Source organism: Hypanus sabinus, chromosome 6 (assembly GCF_030144855.1).
Source record: "Hypanus sabinus isolate sHypSab1 chromosome 6, sHypSab1.hap1, whole genome shotgun sequence".
Lineage (NCBI taxonomy): Eukaryota > Metazoa > Chordata > Chondrichthyes > Myliobatiformes > Dasyatidae > Hypanus > Hypanus sabinus.
This window is the reverse complement of record NC_082711.1, coordinates 180,545,248-180,569,721: the sequence shown is the minus strand read 5'-3', so window position 1 is coordinate 180,569,721 and position 24,474 is coordinate 180,545,248. Positions and strand designations below refer to the sequence as shown.

Sequence of the window (24,474 nt, the reverse complement as noted above, 5' to 3'; positions counted from 1 at the left end):
GTGTGTTGTGAACCGGTCTCAGTGTGGGTGGGGGTGTTGTGAACCGGTCTCAGTGTGGGTGTACGGACTCCCCTGGAGCTGCTGACGGTAGGGGTTTGCTCAGTTTCCCAGGTGGGGCCCCAGCCCGCTCTGTGTTGGGGTTGAAGACCCTCGGGCTGCTTGCCCTGGTCTGCCTGCGTATCGGCCAGGAGATGGTGATGCAGCACATGACGGAGATGCTGGGCCGATTCCTACTGGGATTCTCTGTCGTGCACGACCTGCGAGAGAAGGTGGGTGCAGGGCAAGTCATTCCACTCTTGGGTGTGACAGGGCAGCATTGGGGGCAAGAGGCTGCAGTTGACAGTCCCACTCAGTCACACCCAGAGGGGCGGTACTGAGTGAGGGTCACAATGTGGGAAGGGTGGGACTGAGGGAGAGTCACATGGTGGGAGGGCGGTACTAAGGGAGGGTGACACTGTGGGGGGCTGGTACTGAGGGAGGGTCACACTGTGGGAGGGGTGGTACTGAGGGAGGGTCACACTGTGGGAAGGGTGGGACTGAGGGAGGGTCACACTGTGGGAGGTGCGGTACTGAGGGAGGGTCACAATGTGGGAGGGCGGTACTAAAGAAGGGTCACACTGTGGGAGGGGTGGTACTGAGGGAGGGTCACACTGCGAGGGGTGGTACTGAGGGAATGTCACTCTGTGGGAGGGATGATACTGAGGGTCACACGGTGGGAGGGTGGTACTGAGGGAGGGTCACTGTGGGAGGGGTGGTACTGAGGGAGGGTCACTGTGGGAGGGGTGGTACTGAGGGAGGGTCACACTGTGGGAGGGGTGGTACTGAGGGAGGGTCACACTGTGCGGGGGTGGTACTGAGGGAGGGTCACACTGTGGGAGGGGCGGGTACCGAGGGAGGGTCACACTGGGAGGGGTGGCACTGAGGGAGAGTCACACTGTGGGAGGGGTGGTACTGAGGGAGGGTCACACTGTGGGAGGGATGATACTGAGGGAGAGTCACACGGTGGGAGGGGTGGGACTGTGGGAGAGTCACACGGTGGGAGGGTGGTACTGAGGGAGAGTCACACGGTGGGAGGGTGGTACTAAGGGAGGGTCACACTGGGAGGGGTGGTACTGAGGGAGTGTCACACTGTGGGAGGGATGATACTGAGGGTCACACGGTGGGAGGGTGGTACTGAGGGAGGGTCACACGGTGGGAGGGTGGTACTGAGGGAGGGTCACACTGGGAGGGGTGGCACTGAGGGAGAGTCACACTGTGGGAGGGGTGGTACTGAGGGAGGGTCACACTGTGGGAGGGATGATACTGAGGGAGAGTCACACGGTGGGAGGGTGGTACTGAGGGAGAGTCACACTGTGGGAGGGGTGGTACTGAGGGAGAGTCACACGGTGGGAGGGATGATACTGAGAGTCACACGGTGGGAGGGGTGGGACTAAGGGAGAGTCACACGGTGGGAGGGTGGTACTGAGGGAGAGTCACACTGTGGGAGGGGTGGTACTGAGGGAGAGTCACACGGTGGGAGGGGTGGGACTGAGGGAGAGTCACACGGTGGGAGGGGTGGGTCTGAGGGAGAGTCACACGGTGGGAGGGATGATACTGAGGGAGAGTCACACTGTGGGAGGGGTGGGTCTGAGGGAGAGTCACACGGTGGGAGGGATGATACTGAGGGAGAGTCACACGGTGGGAGGGGTGGGACTGAGGGAGAGTCACACGGTGGGAGGGATGATACTGAGGGAGAGTCACACTGTGGGAGGGATGATACTGAGGGAGAGTCACACGGTGGGAGGGTCACACTGTGGGAGGGTCACACGGTGGGAGGGTGGTACTGAGGGATAGTCACACGGTGGGAGGGTGGTACTGAGGGAGAGTCACATGGTGGGAGGGGTGGGACTGAGGGAGAGTCACACGGTGGGAGGGATGATACTGAGAGTCACACGGTGGGAGGGGTGGGACTAAGGGAGAGTCACACGGTGGGAGGGTGGTACTGAGGGAGAGTCACACTGTGGGAGAGGTGGTACTGAGGGAGAGTCACACGGTGGGAGGGGTGGGACTGAGGGAGAGTCACACGGTGGGAGGGGTGGGTCTGAGGGAGAGTCACACGGTGGGAGGGATGATACTGAGGGAGAGTCACACTGTGGGAGGGGTGGTACTGAGGGAGGGTCACACTGTGGGAGGGGTGGGTCTGAGGGAGAGTCACACGGTGGGAGGGATGATACTGAGGGAGAGTCACACGGTGGGAGGGGTGGGACTGAGGGAGAGTCACACGGTGGGAGGGATGATACTGAGGGAGAGTCACACTGTGGGAGGGATGATACTGAGGGAGAGTCACACGGTGGGAGGGTGGTACTGAGGGAGAGTCACATGGTGGGAGGGGTGGGACTGAGGGAGAGTCACATGGTGGGAGGGTGGTACTGAGGGAGAGTCACACGGTGGGAGGGTGGTACTGAGGGAGAGTCACATGGTGGGAGGGGTGGTACTGAGGGAGAGTCACATGGTGGGAGGGTGGTACTGAGGGAGAGTCACATGGTGGGAGGGTGGTACTGAGGGAGAGACACACCGTGGGAGGGGTGGTACTGAGGGAGGGTCACACGGTGGGAGGGTGGTACTGAGGGAGAGTCACACAGTGGGAGGGTGGGACTGAGGGAGAGTCACACGGTGGGAGGGGTGGGACCGAGGGAGAGTCACACGGTGGGAGGGGTGGTACTGAGGGAGAGTCACACGGTGGGAGGGGTGGGACTGAGGGAGAGTCACATGGTGGGAGGGTGGTACTGAGGGTCACACGGTGAGAGGGGTGGGACTGAGGGAGAGTCACATGGTGGGAGGGTGGTACTGAGGGAGAGTCACATGGTGGGAGGGTGGTACTGAGGGAGGGTCACACGGTGGGAGGGTGGTACTGAGGGAGAGTCACACGGTGGGAGGGGTGGTACTGAGGGAGGGTCACACTGGGGTGGGTGGTACTGAGGGAGGGTCACACTGTGGGAGGGATGATACTGAGGGAGAGTCACACGGGAGGGGTGGGACTGAGGGAGAGTCACACGGTGGGAGGGATGATACTGAGGGTCACACGGTGGGAGGGTGGTACTGAGGGAGGGTCACACTGGGAGGGGTGGCACTGAGGGAGAGTCACACTGTGGGAGGGGTGGTACTGAGGGAGGGTCACACTGTGGGAGGGATGATACTGAGGGAGAGTCACACGGTGGGAGGGGTGGGACTGTGGGAGAGTCACACGGTGGGAGGGTGGTACTGAGGGAGAGTCACACGGTGGGAGGGTGGTACTAAGGGAGGGTCACACTGGGAGGGGTGGTACTGAGGGAGTGTCACACTGTGGGAGGGGTGGTACTGAGGGAGGGTCACACTGTGGGAGGGGTGATACTGAGGGAGAGTCACACGGTGGGAGGGTGGTACTGAGGGAGAGTCACACTGTGGGAGGGGTGGTACTGAGGGAGAGTCACACGGTGGGAGGGGTGGTACTGAGGGAGAGTCCCATGGTGGGAGGGGTGGGACTGAGGGAGAGTCACATGGTGGGAGGGTGGTACTGAGGGAGGGTCACACGGTGGGAGGGTGGTACTGAGGGAGAGTCACACGGTGGGAGGGGTGGGACTGAGGGAGAGTCACACGGTGGGAGGGGCCTTCCTCTGTCACTGCTCTGTCCTCTGGGAAGGGGGGTGCACACGGAGGGGCCTTCCTCTGTCACTGCTCTGTCCTCTGGGTAGGGGGGTGCACACGGAGGGGCCTTCCTCCGTCACTACTCTGTCCTCTGGGAAGGGGGGTGCACACGGAGGGGCCTTCCTCTGTCACTACTCTGTCCTCTGGGAAGGGGGTGCACACGGAGGGGCCTTCCTCTGTCACTGCTCTGTCCTCTGGGAAGGGGGTGCACACGGAGGGGCCTTCCTCTGTCACTGCTCTGTCCTCTGGGAAGGGGGGTGCACACGGAGGGGCCTTCCTCTGTCACTACTCTGTCCTCTGGGAAGGGGGGGGTGCACACGGAGGGGCCTTCCTCTATGTCCTCTGGGAAGGGGGTTGCACACGGAGGGGCCTTCCTCTGGGAAGGGGGGTGCACACGGAGGGGCCTTCCTCTGTCACTGCTCTGTCCTCTGGGAAGGGGGGTGCCCACGGAGGGGCCTTCCTCTGTCCTCTGGGAAGGGGGGGTGCACACGGAGGGGACTTCCTCTGTGTGCTTTGGGAAGGGGGGTGCACACGGAGGGGCCTTCCTCTGTCTACTCTGTCCTCTGGGAAGGGGGGTGCACACGGAGGGGCCCTCCGCTGTCTACTCTGTCCTCTGGGAAGGGGGGTGCACATGGAGGGGCCTTCCTCTGTCACTACTCTGTCCTCTGGGAAGGGGGGTGCCCACGGAGGGGCCTTCCTCTGTCCTCTGGGAAGGGGGGGGTGCACACGGAGGGGACTTCCTCTGTGTGCTCTGGGAAGGGGGTGCACACGGAGGGGCCTTCCTCTGTCTACTCTGACCTCTGGGAAGGGGCGTGCACACGGAGGGGCCTTCCTCTGTGTCCTCTGGGAAGGGGGGTGCACACGGAGGGGCCTTCCTCTGTCTACTCTGCCCTCTGGGAAGGGGGGTGCACACGGAGGGGCCTTCCTCTGTCACTATGTCCTCTGGGAAGGGGGGTTCACACGGAGGGGCCTTCCTCTGTCACTATGTCCTCTGGGAAGGGGGTTCACATGGAGGGGCCTCTGTCACTACTCTGTCCTCTGGGAAGTGGGGTGCACACGGAGGGGCCTTCCTCTGTCTACTCTGTCCTCTGGGAAAGGGGTGCACACGGAGGGGCCTTCCTCTGTCTACTCTGTCCTCTGGGAAGGGGGGTGCACACGGAGGGGCCTTCCTCTGTCACTACTCTGTCCTCTGGGAAGTGGGGTGCACACGGAGGGGCCTTCCTCTGTCTAGTCTGTCCTCTGGGAAGGGGGGTGCACACGGAGGGGCCTTCCTCTGTCACTACTCTGTCCTCTGGGAAGGGGGGTGCACACGGAGGGGCCTTCCTCTGTCTAGTCTGTCCTCTGGGAAGGGGGGTGCACATGGAGGGGCCTTCCTCTGTCATTGCTCTGGGAAGGGGGGTGCACACGGAGGGGCCTTCCTCTGTCACTACTCTGTCCTCTGGGAAGGGGGTTCACACGGAGCGGCCTTCCTCCGTCACTACTCTGTCCTCTGGGAAGGGGGGTGCACATGGAGGGGCCTTCCTCTGTCACTACTCTGTCCTCTGGGAAGGGGGTGCACACGGAGGGGCCTTCCTCTGTCGACTCTGTCCTCTGGGAAGGGGGGTTCACACGGAGCAGCCTTCCTCTGTCACTACTCTGTCCTCTGGGAAGTGGGGGGGGTGCACACGGAGGGGCCTTCCTCCATCACTACTCTGTCCTCTGGGAAGGGGGGTGCACACGGAGGGGCCTTCCTCTGTGTCCTCTGGGAAGGGGGTTCACACGGAGGGGCCTTCCTCTGTCACTGTCCTCTGGGAAGGGGGGTGCACACGGAGGGTCCTTCCTCTGTCCACTCTGTCCTCTGGGAAGGGGGGTGCACAACGAGGGGCCTTCCTCTGTCACTATGTACTCTGGGAAGGGGGGGTGCACACGGAGGGGCCTTCCTCTGTCACTACTCTGTCCTCTGGGAAGGGGGGTGCACACGGAGGGGCCTTCCCCTGTCCTCTGGGAAGGGGGGTGCACACGGAGGGGTCTTCCTCTGTCACTACTCTGTCCTCTGGGAAGGGGGTTCACACGGAGCGGCCTTCCTCCGTCACTACTCTGTCCTCTGGGAAGGGGGGTGCACACGGAGGGGCCTTCCTCTGTGTCCTCTGGGAAGGGGGTTCACACGGAGTGGCCTTCCTCTGTCACTGTCCTCTGGGAAGGGGGGTGCACACGGAGGGGCCTTCCTCTGTCTACTCTGGGAAGGGGGTTCACACGGAGGGGCCTTCCTCTGTCACTATGTACTCTGGGAAGGGGGGTGCACACGGAGGGGCCTTCCTCTGTGTCCTCTGGGAAGGGGGGTGCACACGGAGGGGCCTTCCTCTGTCACTGCTCTGTCCTCTGGGAATGGGGTTTACACGGAGGGGCCTTCCTCTGTCACTACTCTGTCCGCTGGGAAGGGGGGTGCACACGGAGGGGCCTTCCTCCGTCACTGTCCTCTGGGAAGGGGGGTGCACACGGAGGGGCCTTCCTCTGTCTACTCTGTCCTCTGGGAATGGGGTTCACACGGAGGGGCCTTCCTCTGTCACTACTCTGTCTGCTGGGAAGGGGGGTGCACACGGAGGGGCCTTCCTCCGTCACTATGTCCTCTGGGAAGGGGGGTGCACACGGAGGGCCTTCCTCTGTCACTACTCTGTCCTCTGGGAAGGGGGTGCACACAGACGGGCCTTCCTCTGTCTACTCTGTCCTCTGGGAAGGGGGGTGCACACGGAGGGGCCTTCCTCCGTCACTATGTCCTCTGGGAAGGGGGGTGCACACGGAGGGGCCTTCCTCTGTCACTACTCTGTCCTCTGGGAAGGGGGTGCACACGGAGGGGCCTTCCTCTGTCACTACTCTGTCCTCTGGGTAGGGGGTGCACACGGAGGGGCCTTCCTCCGTCACTATGTCCTCTGGGAAGGGGGGTGCACACGGAGGGGCCTTCCTCTGTCACTATGTCCTCTGGGAAGGGGGTGCACATGGAGGGGCCTTCCTCTGTCTTCTCTGTCCTCTGGGAAGGGGGGTGTACACGGAGGGGCCTTCCTCTGTCTACTCTGCCCTCTGGGAAGGGGGGTGCACACGGAGGGGCCTTCCTCTGTCACTACTCTGTCCTCTGGGAAGGGGGGTGCACACGGAGGGGCCTTCCTCTGTCTACTCTGTCCTCTGGGAATGGGGTTCACACGGAGGGGCCTTCCTCTGTCACTACTCTGTCCTCTGGGAAGGGGTTGCACACGGAGGGGCCTTCCTCTGTCACTGTCCTCTGGGAAGGGGGTGCACACGGAGGGGCCTTCCTCTGTCTACTCTGTCCTCTGGGAAGGGGGGGGGTTTCACACGGAGGGGCCTTCCTCTGTCTACTCTGTCCTCTGGGAAGGGGGGTGCACACGGAGGGGCCTTCCTCTGTCTACTCTGCCCTCTGGGAAGGGGGGTGCACACGGAGGGGCCTTCCTCTGTCACTACTCTGTCCTCTGGGAATGGGGTTCACACGGAGGGGCCTTCCTCTGTCACTACTCTGTCCTCTGGGAAGGGGTTGCACACGGAGGGGCCTTCCTCTGTCACTGTCCTCTGGGAAGGGGGTGCACACGGAGGGGCCTTCCTATGTCACTACTCTGTCCTCTGGGAAGGGGGGTGCACACGGAGGGGCCTTCCTCTGTCTACTCTGTCCTCTGGGAAGGGGGGGTTCACACGGAGGGGCCTTCCTCTGTCTACTCTGTCCTCTGGGAAGGGGGTGCACACGGAGGGGCCTTCCTCTGTCTACTCTGTCCTCTGGGAAGGGGGGTGCACACGGAGGGGGATGGAGTGATGCCCATGGAAGACCAGATCAAAAGCTGAATGGTCAGAAGCTGGATAAGTCACCTGGACCAGGTGGACTACATGCCAGGGTTCTGAAAGTGGTGGCAGAAGAGAACTTGGAGGCATTTTTTTATGATTTTTTTATGAATCGTGAGGTTCTAGAATAATTCTCGACTGGAAAATTGCACATTTCACTCCACTTTTCAAGAAGAGAGAGAGGCAGAAGAAAGGAAATCATGAGCCAGTCAGTCTGGCTTCAGTGGTTGGAAGGATGTTGGAGTCCATTATTGAGGATGAGGTTTTGGGGTACTTGGAGGCACAGGATAAAATGGGCCAAAGTCAGCATGGTTTCCTTAAGGGAATATCTTGCTTGACAAATCTGTTGGAATTCTTTGACAAAATAACAGGCCTGATGGGTGTAGGAAAGTCAGTGGATGTTGTTGATTTGGATTTTCAGAAGGCCTTTGACAAGCTGCCGCTCATGAGGCCGCTGAACTTGATAAGAGCCCGTGGTGTAAGAGGGAAGATACTTGCATAGGTAGAGCAGTGGCTGATTGTCAGGAGGCAAAGAGGGAGAGTAAAGGGAGCCTTTTCTGGTTGGCTGCCTGCGACGTGGTCTGCAGGGGTCAGTTTTAGGACTACTTCTTTTTACATTATATGTCATGACTTAGATGAAGGCATTGTTGGCTTAGTGGCCAAGTTTGCAGATGATATGAAAATATGTGGAGGGGCAGGTAGTTTTGAGGAAGAAGAGAGGCTACAGAAGGACTTAGACAGACTAGGAGAATGGGCAAAGAAGTGGCAAATCGAATACAGTGTTTGGGAAGTGTATGGTCTTGCAGATGGAATAAAGGTGTGGACTATTTTCTAAATAGGGAGAAGATTTAAAAATCTGAGGTGCAAAAGGCCAAGGGAGTCCTTGTGCAAGAGTCTGAAAGGTTAACCTGCAGGTTGAGTCAGTGGTAAGGAACGCAATCGTAAAGTTAGCATTTGTTTCAAGAGGACTAGAATATAGAAGTAAGGATGTAATGCTGAGGCTTTGTAAGGCATCGGTCAGACTGCACTTGGACTATTGTGAGCAATTTTGGGTCCCTACCTAAGAAAAGATGTGCTGGCATCAGAGACCGTACAGAAGAGCTTCTCAAGAATGATTCTGGGAAAGAAAGGGTTAACCTATGAGGAGCTGACGATGGCTCTGTCCCTGTACCTACTAGGGTTTAGAAGAATGATAGGGGATCTCAGTGAAACCTACCTAATGCTGAAAGACTTGGATAGAATGGGTGTGGAGAGGATGTTTCCTATAGTGGGGGAGTTAGAGAGTGAGGGCACAGCCTCAGAATTGAGGGACGTCCATTTAAAACAGAGATGAGGAGTTTCTTTAGCAAGAGGGTGGTAAACCTGTGGAATTCACTGCCACAGATGGCTGTGGAGGCCGAGTCATTGGGTATATTTAAGGCGGAGCTTCATAGGTTATTTTTCAGGATGTCGAAGATTACAGAGAGAGGGCACGAATATGGAGTTGGCCGGGGTAATAAATAAGCCATTTTGGAATGGCAGAGTGCCTTGATAGGCAAGTGGCCTCATTCTGCCCCTATGTTATATGGTCCATGGAACATTACAGCACAGTTCAGGCCCTTCGGCCCACAATGTTGTGCTGACTTTTTAACCTACTCCAAGACCAATCTAACCCATCCCTCCCACATAGTCCTCCATTTTTCTATTATCCATGATCCTATCTAAGAGTCTCTTAATTAGCCAAAATTCCACTACCCCTGGCAACACGTTCTATGCACCCACCACTGTCTGTGTAAAAAACCTGCCTCCGACACCTCCCCCTCTCTACTTAGCTCCAACACCTTAAACATTCTTGTCTGGGGGGGGGGGAAAATCTCCAGCTGTCCACTTGATCTACACCTCTTATCATCTTGTACCCCTCTAACAGGTCACCTCACCCTCCCTCACTCACTCCAGAAAAGCCCTGGCTCACTCATCCTGTCCTCACAAACCATCCTCACTAATCCAGGCAGCATCCTGGTCAATCTCCTCTGCACCCTCTCTAATCCAGGCAGCATCCTGATGAATCCCCTCTGCACCCTCTCTAATCCAGGCAGCATCCTGATCAATCCCCTTGGCACCCTCTCTAATCCAGGCATCATCCTGGTCAATCTCCTCTGCACCTTCTCTAATCCAGGCAGCATCCTGGTCAATCTCCTCTGCACCCTCTCTAATCCAGGCAGCTTCCTGGTCAATCTCCTCTGCACACTCTCTAATCCAGGCAGCATCCTGGTCAATCTTCTCTGCACCCTCTCTAATCCAGGAAGCATCCTGGTCAATCTCCTCTGCACCCTCTCTGATCCAGGCCACATCCTGGTCAATCTCCTCTGCACCCTCTCTAATCCAGGCAGCATCCTGATCAATCCCCTCGGCACCCTCTCTAATCCAGGCATCATCCTGGTCAATCTCCTCTGCACCCTCTCTAATCCAGACAGCATCCCGGTCAATCTCCTCTGCACCCTCTCTAATCCAGGCAGCATCCTGGTCAATCTCCTCTGCACCCTCTCTAATCCAGGCAGCGTCCCGGTCAATCTCCTCTGCACCCTCTCTAATCCAGACAGCATCTTGGTCAATCTCCTCTGCACCCTCTCTAATCCAGGCAGCATCCTGGTCAATCTCCTCTGCACCCTCTCTAATCCAGGCAGCATCCTGGTAAATCTCCTCTGCACCCTCTCTATTCCAGGCAGCATCCCGGTCAATCTCCTCTGCACCCTCTCTAATCCAGGCAGCATCCTGGTAAATCTCCTCTGCACCCTCTCTAATCCAGGCAGCATCCCAGTCAATCTCCTCTGCACCCTCTCTAATCCAGGCAGCATCCTGGTCAATCTCCTCTGCACCGTCTCTAATCCAGGCAGCATCCTGGTCAATCTCCTCTGCACCCTCTCTAATCCAGGCAGCATCCCGGTCAATCTCCTCTGCATCCTCTCTAATCCAGACAGCATCCTGGTCAATCTCCTCCACACCCTCTCTAATCCAGGCAGCATCCCGGTCAATCTCCTCTGTACCCTCTCTAATCCAGGCAGCGTCCTGGTCAATCTCCTCTGTACCCTCTCTAATTCAGGCAGAATCCTGGTCAATCTCTGCTGGTGACCTTGTTGAGTTTTGTGCTATTCCCTGCAGCTGGGACTGAGCGCAGACGCCCGGGACTGGGCCGGAGTGTCCGAGACTGAGCTTGGAGGAGGCTGGGATCTTGCTGCCCTCGAGGAGCTTGAGGAGGTGTTCAGCCTGGAGATGGCCTATTCTGCCTATGTCCTCTTCAACCGCCTGATGGGTAGGGTGCTGGGAGAGTCTTCGTTGGAGTGCGGGGGAAGAGTGTTGGTAGGATAGGACAGGGTAATGCTGGGCCCCCCCACTGGGATGAGTGTGGGGCGGGAGGAGGGAAAATGTAAAAACAAGGATGTAATGCTGAGGCATTGATCAGACCCCATCGTGGTCAGTTATGGACACCATATCTAAGAAAAGATGAGTTGGCATTTGAGAGTATCCTGTGAAGATTCTAGGAATGAAAAGGTTAATGTATGAAGTACCATTTAATGGCTCTGGGCCTGTATTCACTGGAGTTAAGGAGAATGAGGGAGATCTCATTGAAACCTGTTGGAGATTGAAAGGCCTGGAAAGACGGGATGTGGAGAGGATGTTTCCGATAGTGGGGGAGTCTAGGACCAGAGGGCACAGGTAGAGTGGATGTGGAGAGGATGTTTCCGATAGTGGGGGAGTCTAGGATCAGAGGACACAGTTAGAGTGGATGTGGAGAGGATGTTTCCGATAGTGGGGGAGTCTAGGACCAGAGGACACAGATAGAGTGGGTGTGGAGAGGATGTTTCCAATAGTGGGGGAGTCTAGGACCAGAGGACACAGATAGAGTGGATGTGGAGAGGATGTTTCCTATAGTGGGGGAGTCTAGGACCAGAGGACACAGATAGAGTGGGTGTGGAGAGGATGTTTCCTATAGTGGGGGAGTCTAGGACCAGAGGACACAGATAGAGTGGATGTGGAGAGAATGTTTCCTATAGTGGGGGAGTCTAGGACCAGAGGACACAGATAGAGTGGATGTGGAGAGGATGTTTCCTATACTGGGGGAGTCTAGGACCAGAGGACACAGATAGAGAGGATGTGGAGAGGATGTTTCCTATAGTGAGGGAGTCTAGGACCAGAGGACACAGATAGAGTGCGTGTGGAGAGGATGTTTCCTATAGTGAGGGAGTCTAGGACCAGAGGACACAGATAGAGTGGATGTGGAGAGGATGTTTCCTATACTGGGGGAGTCTAGGACCAGAGGACACAGATAGACAGAGTGGATTTGGAGAGGATGTTTCCTATAGTGAGGACGTCTAGGACCAGAGGACACAGATAGAGTGGATGTGGAGAGGATGTTTCCTATAGTGGGGGAGTCTAGGACCAGAGGACACAGATAGACAGAGTGGATTTGGAGAGGATGTTTCCTATAGTGAGGACGTCTAGGACCAGAGGACACAGATAGAGTGGATGTGGAGAGGATGTTTCCTTTAGTGAGGGAGTCTAGGACTAGAGGACACAGATAGAGTGGATGTGGAGAGGATGTTTCCTATACTGGGGGAGTCTAGGACCAGAGGACACATATAGAGTGGATGTGGAGAGGATGTTTCCTATACTGGGGGAGTCTAGGACCAGAGGACACAGATAGACAGAGTGGATGTGGAGAGGATGTTTCCTATAGTGAGGGAGTCTAGGACTAGAGGACACAGATAGAGTGGCTGTGGAGAGGATGTTTCCTATAGTGAGGGAGTCTAGGACTAGAGGACACAGATAGAGTGGATGTGGAGAGGATGTTTCCTACAGTGAGGGAGTCTAGGACTAGAGAACACAGATAGAGTGGATGTGGAGAGGATGTTTCCTATAGTGGGGGAGTCTAGGACCAGAGGACACAGATAGAGAGGATGTGGAGAGGATGTTTCCTATAGTGAGGGAGTCTAGGACCAGAGGACACAGATAGAGTGGATGTGGAGAGGATGTTTCCTATAGTGGGGGAGTCTAGGACCAGAGGTCACAGATAGAGAGGATGTTTCCGATAGTGGGGGAGTCTAGGACCAGATAGAGTGGATGTGGAGAGGATGTTTCCTATAGTGAGGGAGTCTAGGACTAGAGGACACAGATAGAGTGGCTGTGGAGAGGATGTTTCCTATACTGGGGGAGTCTAGGACCAGAGGACACAGATGGAGTGGATGTGGAGAGGATGTTTCCTATAGTGGGGGAGTCTCGGACCAGAGGACACAGATAGAGTGGATGTGGAGAGGATGTTTCCTATAGTGGGGGAGTCTAGGACAAGAGGACACAGATAGAGTGGATGTGGAGAGGATGTTTCCTATAGTGGGGGAGTCGAGGACCAGAGGACACAGATAGAGTGGATGTGGAGAGGGTGTTTCCTATAGAGGGGGAGTCTAGGACCAGAGCACATAGATAGAGTGGATATGGAGAGGATGTTTCCTATACTGGTGGAGTGCAGGACCAGAGGACACAGATAAAGTGGATGTGGAGAGGATGTTTCCTATTGTGGGGGAGTCCAGGACCAGAGGACACAGATAGAGTGGATGTGGAGAGAATGTTTCCTATAATGGGGGAGTCTAGGACCAGAGGACACAGATGGAGTGGATGTGGAGAGGATGTTTCCTGTAGTGGGGGAGTCTCGGACCAGAGGGCACAGATAGAGTGGATGTGGAGAGGATGTTTCTGGTAGTGCGGAGTCTAGGACCAGAGGACACAGATAGAGTGGATGTGGAGAGGATGTTTCCTATAGTGGGGGAGTCCAGGACCAGAGGACACAGATAGAGTGGATGTGGAGAGGATGTTTCCTATAGTGGGGGAGTCCAGGACCAGAGGACACAGATAGAGTGGATGTGGAGAGAATGTTTCCTATAATGGGGGAGTCTAGGACCAGAGGACACAGATGGAGTGGATGTGGAGAGGATGTTTCCGGTAGTGCGGAGTCTAGGACCAGAGGACACAGATAGAGTGGATGTGGAGAGGATGTTTCCTATAGTGGGGGAGTCCAGGACCAGAGGACACAGATAGAGTGGATGTGGAGAGGATGTTTCCTATAGTGGGGGAGTCCAGGACCAGAGGACACAGATAGAGTGGATGTGGAGAGGATGTTTCCTATAGTGGGGGAGTCTAGGACCAGAGGACACAGATAGAGTGGATGTGGAGAGGATGTTTCCTATAGTGGGGGAGTCCAGGACCAGAGGACACAGATAGAGTGGATGTGGAGAGGATGTTTCCTATAGTGGGGGAGTCCAGGACCAGAGGACACAGATAGAGTGGATGTGGAGAGGATGTTTCCTATCGTGGGGGAGTCTAGGACCAGAGGACATAGACTCAGAATATAAGGATGCTCCTGTAGAACAGAGACAAGGAGGAACTATCGTAGCCCAGGGGTGGTGTATCTGGAATTCATTGCCACAGATGGCAGTGGACACCATGTCATTGGGTACATCTAAAGTCGGTTTGAGTGGTCCCTGCCTGGATCAATGTGGCCGGTACTTGTTCTGGGTCAGTGAGGCTGGTGTCTGTCCTGTCCTGGGTTTGAGTGGGTGGTATCTGTCCTGTCCTGGGTCAGTGTAGGTAGTATCTGTCCTGTCCTGTGTCAGTGTGGGTGGTATCTGTCCTGTCCTGGGTCAGTGTGGGTGGTATCTTTCCTGTCCTGTGTCAGTGTGGGTGGTATCTGTCCTGTCCTGGGTCAGTGTGGGTGGTATCTGTCCTGTCCTGTGTCAGTGTGGGTGGTATCTGTCCTGTCCTGGGTTTGTGTGGGTGGTATCTGTCCTGTCCTGTGTCAGTGTGGGTGGTATCTGTCCTGTCCTGTGTCAGTGTGGGTGGTATCTGTCCTGTCCTGGGTTTGTGTGGGTGGTATCTGTCCTGTGCTGTGTCAGTGAGGGTGGTATCTGTCCTGTCCTGTGTCAGTGTGGGTGGTATCTGTCCTGTCCTGGGTCAGTGTGGGTGGTATCTGTCCTGTCCTGGGTTTGTGTGGGTGGTATCTGTCCTGTCCTGGGTCAGTGTAGGTGGTATCTGTCCTGTCCTGGGTTTGTGTAGGTGGTATCTGTCCTGTCCTGTGTCAGTGTGGGTGGTATCTGTCCTGTCCTGTGTCAGTGTGGGTGGTATTTGTCCTGTCCTGGGTCTGTGTGGGTGGTATCTGTCCTGTCCTGGGTTTGTGTGGGTGGTATCTGTCCTGTCCTGTGTCAGTGTGGGTGGTATCTGTCCTGTCCTGGGTTTGAGTGGGTGGTATCTGTCCTGCCCTGGGTTTGTGTGGGTGGTATCTGTCCTGTCCTGGGTTTGTGTGGGTGGTATCTGTCCTGTCCTGTGTCAGTGTGGGTGGTATCTGTCCTGTCCTGGGTTTGTGTGGGTGGTATCTGTCCTGTCCTGTGTCAGTGTGGGTGGTATCTGTCCTGTCCTGAGTTTGTGTGGGTGGTATCTGTCCTGTCCTGTGTCAGTGTGGGTGGTATCTGTCCTGTCCTGGGTCAGTGTGGATGGTATCTGTCCTGTCCTGTGTCAGTGTGGGTGGTATCTGTCCAGTCCTGTGTCAGTGTGGGTGGTATCTGTCCTGTCCTGTGTCAGTGTGGGTGGTATCTGTCCTGTCCTGGGTCTGTGTGGGTGGTATCTGTCCTGTCCTGTGTCAGTGTGGGTGGTATCTGTCCTGTCCTGGGTTTGTGTGGGTGGTATCTGTCCTGTCCTGTGTCAGTGTGGGTGGTATCTGTCCTGTCCTGTGTCAGTGTGGGTGGTATCTGTCCTGTCCTGGGTTTGTGTGGGTGGTATCTGTCCTGTCCTGTGTCAGTGTGGGTGGTATCTGTCCTGTCTTGTGTCAGTGTGGGTGGTATCTGCCCTGTCCTGTGTTAGTGTGGGTGGTATCTGTCCTGTCCTGGGTCAGTGTGGGTGGTATCTGTCCTGTCCTGTGTCATTGTGGGTGGTATCTGTCCTGTCCTGTGTCAGTGTGGGTGGTATCTGTCCTGTCCTGGGTTTGTGTGGGTGGTATCTGTCCTGTCCTGGGTTTGTGTGGGTAGTATCTTTCCTGTCCTGGGTCAGTGTAGGTGGTATCTGTCCTGTCCTGTGTCAGTGTGGGTGGTATCTGTCCTGTCCTGTGTCATTGTGGGTGGTATCTGTCCTGTCCTGTGTCAGTGTGGGTGGTATCTGTCCTGTCCTGGGTTTGTGTGGGTGGTATCTGTCCTGTCCTGTGTCAGTGTAGGTGGTATCTGTCCTGTCCTCTGTCAGTGTGGGTGGTATCTGTCCTGTCCTGTGTCAGTGTGGGTGGTATCTGTCCTGTTCCTGGGTTTTTGGGGTGGTATCTGTCCTGTCCTGTGTCAGTGTGGGTGGTATCTGTCCTGTTCCTGGGTTTTTGGGGTGGTATCTGTCCTGTCCTGTGTCAGTGTGGGTGGTATCTGTCCTGTCCTGGGTTTGAATGGGTGGTATCTGTCCTGTCCTGTGTCAGTGTGGGTGGTATCTGTCCTGTCCTGGGTCAGTGTGGGTGGTATCTGTCCTGTCCTGTGTCAGTGTGGGTGGTATCTGTCCTGTCCTGGGTCAGTGTGGGTGGTATCTGTCCTGTCCTGGGTCAGTGTGGGTGGTATCTGTCCTGTCCTGGGTTTGTGTGGGTGGTATCTGTCCTGTCCTGTGTCAGTGTGGGTGGTATCTGTCCTGTCCTGGGTCAGTGTGGGTGGTATCTGTCCTGTCCTGGGTTTGTGTGGGTGGTATCTGTCCTGTCCTGTGTCAGTGTGGGTGGTATCTGTCCTGTCCTGTGTTAGTGTGGGTGGTATCTGTCCTGTCCTGGGTTTGTGTGGGTGGTATCTGTCCTGTCCTGTGTCAGTGAGGGTGGTATCTGTCCTGCCCTGGGTTTGTGTGGGTGGTATCTGTCCTGTCCTGTGTCAGTGTGGGTGGTATCTGTCCTGTCCTGTGTCAGTGTGGGTGGTATCTGTCCTGTCCTGGGTTTGTGTAGGTGGTATCTGTCCTGTCCTGGGTTTGTGTGGGTGGTATCTGTCCTGTCCTGGGTCGGTGTGGGTGGTATCTGTCCTGTCCTGGGTCAGTGTAGATGGTATCTGTCCTGTCCTGGGTTTGTGTAGGTGGTATCTGCCCTGTCCTGGGTCGGTGTAGGTGGTATCTGTCCTGTCCTGGGTCGGTGTAGGTGGTATCTGTCCTGTCCTGTGTCAGTGTAGGTGGTATCTGTCCTGTCCTGGGTTTGAGTGGGTGGTATCTGTACTGTCCTGGGTTTGTGTGGGTGGTGTCAGAAACACACTGAGTCTCAGCAATTTGCAGAACGGTAAACTTTATTTTTCGACTCAGTGTGTTTCTGACAGGTGGTATCTGTCCTGTCCTGGTTTTGTGTGGGTGGTATCTGTCCTGTCCTGGGTCAGTGTGGGTGTTATCTGTCCTGTCCTGGGTCGGTGTGGGTGGTATCTGTCCTGTCCTGTGTCAGTGTGGGTGGTATCTGTCCTGTCCTGGGTCAGTGTGGATGGTATCTGTCCTGTCCTGGGTTTGTGTGGGTGGTATCTGTCCTGTCCTGGGTCTGTGTGGGTAGTATCTGTCCTGTCCTGGGTCAGTGTAGGTGGTATCTGTCCTGTCCTGGTTTTGTGTGGGTGGTATCTGTCCTGTCCTGGGTTTGTGTGGGTGGTATCTGTCCTGTCCTGTGTCAGTGTAGGTGGTATCTGTCCTGTCCTGGGTCTGTGTGGGTAGTATCTGTCCTCTCCTGGGTCAGTGTAGGTGGTATCTGTCCTGTCTTCTCAGCCTTAGAGCTGAGGGAGATTCCTTTAGAAAAGAGATGTGGAAGGATTTCTTTAGCTAGAGGGTGGTGAGTCGGTGGAATTCAGTTCCTGAGATGCTGTGGAGGGGAAGCCATTGGGTATATTTAAAGCGGAGTTTGATATTTTCTTGATTCAGGCAGGGTTTTTAAAGGGGAGACAGCAGGAGAATGTGTTGAGAGGGGAAATAAACCAGCCATGATGGAAGAGCAGAGCAGACAGTGGGCTGAATGGTAGAGAGCCGAGTGAGAAGGTCTGTTGGGTTGGGCAGCAGGCTAGGGAAGGGAAGATTGAAGTATGGGGGGGAAGGTAGAGAAGAGGAAACTGTGTCCCTTTGGTGGGTGTTGGTTTGGAACGATTGGGCAGTGTTGTGATCTGTATGTGGTATGGGGTGTTTAAAGGGGATGGGTCTTACCCCCTGCTACTAATCCTGCCCTCTGTTCTGCTGCAGGAGACACCCTGTCTCAGCAGCTGCGGTGGGACGATGGGCGGGTGCGAGCCCTTGCCGCCCGCTACCAGGAGGAGGTCAGCGCCTGGGCGTCTGGCAGCCCCACACCTCCCTCGCCAGATGCCAGTCAGCCCCCTTTGTGGCGGGGTGCAGGAGTTGAAGACGGGCAGAGTGGTATCTTCGGCAGTGGCGTTGTGGGGAATCGGATCGAGGTGGCATGGCGTTCCGCAGGCTGGCCGGGAGCAGGGACGGGTTTGGGGTCACGGGAGCCCCCTCCCCACGAGCCTGGCGGCCTGAAACAGGACCTGGTTCGCAGCGGCCGCTGGCTGGACGGCAACTGGCTGGCGCACTGGCAGTATGAGGTGGGCCGGGCACACCAAGACCAACGCTGCCACTTCCATCAGATCCCCCTGCAGTGCTTTCGCGGGCACACTAGTGCCATTCGCGCACTCTGCCCCCTCCCCGCTGAGGACTTCTTCCTGAGCGCTGGCAGGGACCGGACTGTCCGCCTATGGCCCCTCTACAACCGGGGGGATGGGAGCCACGCCGTGGGCCCCCACCTCACCTATGCCCAGCACCGCCGCCCCGTCTTCGCAACACAACATCTGGACACCCTACAGCAAGTGGCCAGCTGCGATGGAACTATCCACATCTGGGACTGTTTCACAGGTGAGACCCCTGGCCTGGGGAGGGGAGGGGGGGATGAGGTAATCGGACTATCCACATCTGCGACCCTTTCACAGGTGAGACCCCTGGCCTGGGGAGGGGATCAGGCAGGAGCAAGCCTTTCAGACCCTTGAACATGCCCACCAATCTCTGTTCTTTTGGCTCGTGTCCCTCGATTTTACCCCCTTCCCAGAAGTGAGTCTCTTTGACACCATGTTGTGCTGGATTTGGGGCTGTAGGAGACAGCGAGGAAGGCTATCGTGGCTTGCAGAGGGATCTAGACCAGCTGGAAAAATGGCAGCTGGAACTTAATGCAGACAAATGTGAGGAGTTGCATTTCGGTAGGGCCAATCAGGGTGGGTCTTACGCAGTGAGCGGCCGGGCACTGAGGAGTGTGGGAGAACAAAGGGATCTGGGAATACAGATCCGTAATATATTGAAAGTGGAGTCACAGGTAGATAGGATCATAAAGAAAGGTTTTGGTACATTGGCCTTCGTAAATCAATGTATTGAGTACAAGAGTTGGGATGTTCTTTTGAAATTGTATAACATGTTGGTGAGGCCCATTTTGGAATATATTGTGCAGTTTTGGTCACTTATCTACAGGAACGATATAAATAAGATTGAAGAAGTGCAGAGGAAATAGAAAAGGTCTGGAGGAACTGACCTATTTAAATAGGTTAGAACTTCATAGAAGATTGAGGGGAGATGTAGAGGTATTCATAATTATGAGGGGTATAAACAGGGTAAATGAATGCAGGCTTTTTCCACTCAGATTGGGTGGGACTACAACCAGAGGTCGTGGGTTAAGGTGAAAAGTTTGGGGGAACATGACGGGAAACTTCTTCACTCAGAGGGTCATGCCAGCTCAAGGGGTGGTGGTGAGCTTGGATAGGGCTTTGGTCCTGGTGCAGATCGATGGGAGTAGGCAGTTTAAATGCTCTTGGCATGGACTAGATGGGCCAAATGGCCTATTTCTGTGCTGTACATCACTTTGACCCTATCTGTAGAGTGAAGTGGAGAAAAGAGGCCCAAGGAGCAGAGGTCACCACAACCTGAAAGGGCTTTGTTGTAATGGATGTGCTGAAGGTAGGAGAAGATTCCTACCTTCTTCACATCCAGGGATCAGCAGTGGAAAGGGTGAGCAGTTTCAATTCCCTGGGTGTCAATATGTCTAAAGATCTGGGCCCAACATCTCGATGCAGTTACTAAGGACTCATGACAGCATCTACAATTAATTAGGAATTTGAAGAGACTTACAAAACTTCTAAAGTATGCAAAAAAAAGTGACTAGTGGACCCTTTACCTACCCCTCCCCTTACCTTCAATGTACACCCACTAGTGTTAAACCTTCTCACCCTGGGGGACAGAACTGTGCAAGGGCAGCCCCCAACCCTGGGGGATAACGGTGAGGAGACACCTGATGGGAGAGCCTCGTGTACCTGCGGGGGACTGCACCAGTAACGGGGGCCAGCCAGTGGGCTAGGAGCTATGGGGTGGCGGGGTGGGGGAGAGTGTGGTGATGTGACCAATCACCACCCCCACATCTTCCTTTGCTGGGGTGGGCAGTCACCAGGCCCCCAACCCCACCAGCTGTAGAACAGTGGTCCCACTGATTCACGATCCGACACCAGTGTCTCCCCCTCCTACCTTGTCATTTCCACTCACCCCGGCTCTGACATTTGTGTTTTCCAGGAAAATCGATTCGGATATTCGATGGTTTTGATTCCCGGAATCCAATCACAGCTGTGACAGCCATGCCCTCTCCCCACTGCAGCCTCCTGGTCGGAACGTCAGACTCCCTGCTGCATTTTATCGACCCCCGTAAACCCGGACTGCAGGTAATCATCCCTCCCACAGCAAGGGGAGCACAGAGCAAGGGTCACACTGTGGGAGGGGTGGTACTGAGGGAGGGTCACACTTTGGGGGGTGGTACCAAGGGAGGGTCATACTGTGGGGGTGGTACTGAGGGAGGTTCACACTATGGGGGTGGTACTGAGGGAGGGTCACACTGTGGGGGGGTGGTACTGAGGGAGGGTCACACTTTGGGGGGGTGGTACCAAGGGAGGGTCATACTGTGGGGGTGGTACTGAGGGAGGTTCACACTATGGGGGTGGTACCGAGGGAGGTTCACACTGTGGGGGTGGTACCGAGGGAGGGTCACATTGTGGGGGGCAGTACCGAGGGAGGTTCACACTGTGGGGGGGGGGGGGGTTGTTCGTGTCCGGCTGTCTTGCAGAAGGAGCATGCGATCACAGTGGGTTATAGTGAAGAATTTCTGGGAGCAGTGGTCCCCTCAGTATTGACTGTAAATATCTAAATGTGAATTATTCACTGTCTTATAAATACTGAATGTTTGTACTTTGTGCATTTGTTGTAACTTTTATAGTTTTGATTAAAAGGGGGTGCAGATGGTGTTGGGGATGGTGCATAGGAAGGGGAGGTTGGACTTGTTCGGGATTTGTTTCTCCTATGCCGGTGAAGGGGCGTGCCATAGGACATGGTAGACTGATGAGTACATCGTTCTCTGGCAGCACGAGTTTCGGCTTGGGATGAACGCCAGTGCTGGATTGATCCGCTGCATGGCCATTAGCCCCAGTGGACGTTCAGCGGCCGTGGGCTTTTCCTCGGGGTACATTTACCTGCTGGACATCCGGACCGGCCTCATCTTGAAAGTGTGGCCAGCCCATGAGAGCGACATCCTTCAGCTGAAGGTAGGGTGGTCTGGGTCGCGTCTGAATGATGGACATACTGCAGACTATCTAGTTCCCAACTTCTCAACTTGCCTCAGCACCACTGGAGTCCTGGGTCCATTTGTATTTGTCGTAAGTGTGAGGTGATGCATTTAGGAAAGTGAAACCAGGGTAGGGTGTGCTTTGAACGGTCAGCATAACAGAACAGCAGCACCGAGCAGTTCCAGTGTATGGTTTATTGAAAGTAGCGTCACAGGTAGACGGGGGTAAAAAAGATCACCAGACCTTAAGATATAGAAATAGAATCGAGTCTACTCTGCTATTTCATCATGGCTGGTCCAATTTTCCTTTCAGCCCCAGTCTCCTGCCTTCTCCCCGTATCCCTTCTTGCCCTGACCAATCAAGAATCTATCAGCCTCTGCCATAACTATGCAGGAAGACTTGGTCTCCACTGTCACATGTCAGAATCACCACTCTCTGGCCAAAGAAATTCCTCCTAATCTCCATTCTGAAAGGACATCCCTCTATTCTGAGGCTGTGTCCTCTGGATTTAGACACCCCCACTATAGGAAACATCCTCTTCACATCCACTCTATCTGTGCCCTCTGGTCCTAGACTTCCCCACTATAGGTAACATCCTCTCCATATCCACTCTATCTGTGTCCTCTGGTCCTAGACTCTCCACTATAGGAAACATCCTCTCCACATCCACTCTATCTGTGTCCTCTGGTCCTAGACTCTCCCACCACAGGAAACATCCTCTCCACATTCACTCTATCTGTGTCCTCTGGTCCTAGACTCCCCCACTGTAGGTAACATCCTTTCCATATCCACTCTATCTGTGTCCTCTGGTCCTAGACTCTCCCACCACAGGAAACATCCTCTCCACATTCACTCTATCTGTGTCCTCTGGTCCTAGACTCCCCCACTGTAGGTAACATCCTTTCCATATCCACTCTATCTGTGTCCTCTGGTCCTAGACTCCCCCACTATAGGAAACATCCTCTCCACATCCACTCTATCTGTGTCCTCTGGTCCTAGACTCCCCCACTATAGGAAACATCCTTTCCACATCCACTCTATCTGTGTCCTCTGGTCCTAGACTCCCCCACTACAGGAAACATCCTCTCCACATCCACTCTATCTGTGCCCTCTGGTCCTAGACTCCCCCACTACAGGAAACATCCTCTCCACATCCACTCTATCTGTGTCCTCTGGTCCTAGACTCCCCCACTATAGGAAACATCCTCTTCACATCCACTCTATCTGTGTCCTCTGGTCCTAGACTCTCCCACCACAGGAAACATCCTCTCCATATCCACTCTATCTGTGTCCTCTGGTCCTAGACTCCCCCACTATAGGAAACATCCTCTTCACATCCACTCTATCTGTGTCCTCTGGTCCTAGACTCCCCCACTATAGGAAACATCCTCTCCACATTCACCCTATCAAGGCCTTTCACTATCTGATAGGTTGCAATGAGGTCACCCCTCACTCTTCTGAATTCCTGTGAATGCAGGCCTAGAGCCATCAAATGCTCTTCAAATAACAAGCTATTCAATCTTAGAATCATTTTTGTGAACCTCTTTTGAACCCTCTATAGTTTCAGCACATCTTTTCTAAGATGAGGGGCCCAAAACTGCTCTTAGTTCTCCGAGTGAGGCCTCACCAGTGCTTTATAAAGTCTCAACATTACATCCTTGCTTTTATATTCTAGTCCTCTGGAAATGAATGCTAACATCACATTTGTCTTCCTCACCACGAACTCAACCTGCAGATTAACCTTTAGAGAATCCTGCACAACTCCCTTGGCACTGCAGTATTTTTTTTCTATTTACTCTTCATTTAGTTAATAGTCTACCTTTTAATTTCTTCTACCAAAGTGCATGAGCATACACTCCCGGCATTGTGTTCCATCAGCCACTTCTTTGCTCGTTCTCCTAATCTGTCTAAGTTCTTCTATAGCCTCTCTACTTCCTCAGCACTACCTGCCTCTCCACCTGTCTTTGTATCATCCACAAACTTTGCAGCAAAGCCATGACTTCCGTCATCGAAGTCATTGACATATAACATAAAAAGAATCGGTCCCAACATAGACCCCTGTGGAACAACTCTGGTTACCAGCAGCCAATCAGAAAAACCTTCCTTTATCCCCACTCTTTGCCTTCTGTCAATCAGCCACTGCTTTAGCCAGGCTAGAAAGTTTCCTGTAGTACCTTGGACTTATAGCTTGTTCAGCAGCCTCATGTGTGGCCTTCGGAAAATCCAAGTACACAACATCAACCAATTCTCCTTTGTCTATCCTGCTTGTTATTTCTTCAAAAAATTCCAACAAATTTGTCAAGCAAGATATTCTCTTGAAGGAATCATGCTGACTACGGCCTGTTTTATCATGAGCCAACAAGTACCCACATCCTTAAAAATAGCCTTGAATATCTTCCCAACCACGGAGGTCGGATTAACCAGCCTGTAACATCCTTTCTTCTGCCTCTCTCCTTTCTGGAAGAGTGGAGTGATATTTGCAATTTTCCAGTCTTCTGGAACCATTCCAGAATCTAGTGATCCACAAAAATGCCTTCACAAGCTCTTCAGCCACCTCTTTCAGAACCCTGGGGTATACACCATCTGTCTAAGTGACTTAACTACCTTCAGACCTTTCCATTTCCCAGGCACCTTGTCCAGCGTGCACTGAGCACTCTGTCCACCAGTCAGGGTATTGAGTATGAGAGTTCAGACATTGTGTTGTAGTTGACAAGCCTTGGTGAGGCTTCTGTCCCTCGACCCCGCTCTCCCTCACCCTCTGCTCTCCCCTCCTTCCATTTTCCCCCTTTTCCCTACCCTTGTCAGCCCTCCCCACCCACCCCTGCCACCTATCCACCCCATCTCCCAGTCCCCCCCTCTGTTCCCCCATCCCCTCTCTGACCCCCATGACTCCCCTGTCTCCCTGCGGCCATGGCCCTTGCATGGTCCCCTGTTCCCCCACCCCTCCCTTTCTCTCCCTCCAGTCCAGTTGGTGGTGCCCAGCCCTGGGCCCTGCTTTGGGGAGGTGAGGGGTGTGGTTGGGCAAGTGCCCCTCTGTCCCTGACTGTCCTCTTTCTCTCTCCCCCCCCCCCCACCCCAGTGCGCCGAAGGGAATATTCTGGTCAGCTCTTCGACTGACCACTCCCTCACCGTGTGGACGGAGTCCGAGCCGAAACCTATGCAGCTCTATAAGTCGCCCTCTGACCCTGTCCACACATTCGACCTCTATGGAGACGAGATCGTGGCGGGCACGGTGGCCAACCGGATCGGGATCTACTCGCTGGATGGTGCTGTCCCCGCGGCCAGCAGCAAGCTGAGTCTGGAGAACTTCCGCGGGGTGCTCACTTCCCTGGCGGTGCTGCCCGCCAAACGGCTCCTGTTGCTGGGATCGGAT

General features: G+C 55.0%; 1 protein-coding gene across 1 annotated transcript in view; it reads left to right on the top strand.

Annotated features, from left to right (window-relative positions):
• wdr81 (WD repeat domain 81) overlaps nucleotides 1–24,474 on the top strand; it is a 51,637-nt gene that overhangs the window by 25,459 nt on the left and 1,704 nt on the right. Inside the window, exons 4-9 of the mRNA XM_059973737.1 lie at nucleotides 104–269; nucleotides 10,621–10,771; nucleotides 17,704–18,369; nucleotides 20,062–20,207; nucleotides 20,901–21,080; nucleotides 24,181–24,474. The exon at nucleotides 24,181–24,474 is cut by the window's right edge and continues 1,704 nt beyond it. Coding sequence (XP_059829720.1) covers nucleotides 104–269; nucleotides 10,621–10,771; nucleotides 17,704–18,369; nucleotides 20,062–20,207; nucleotides 20,901–21,080; nucleotides 24,181–24,474 — 1,603 coding nt within the window. The remainder of the gene's footprint in view (nucleotides 1–103; nucleotides 270–10,620; nucleotides 10,772–17,703; nucleotides 18,370–20,061; nucleotides 20,208–20,900; nucleotides 21,081–24,180) is intronic.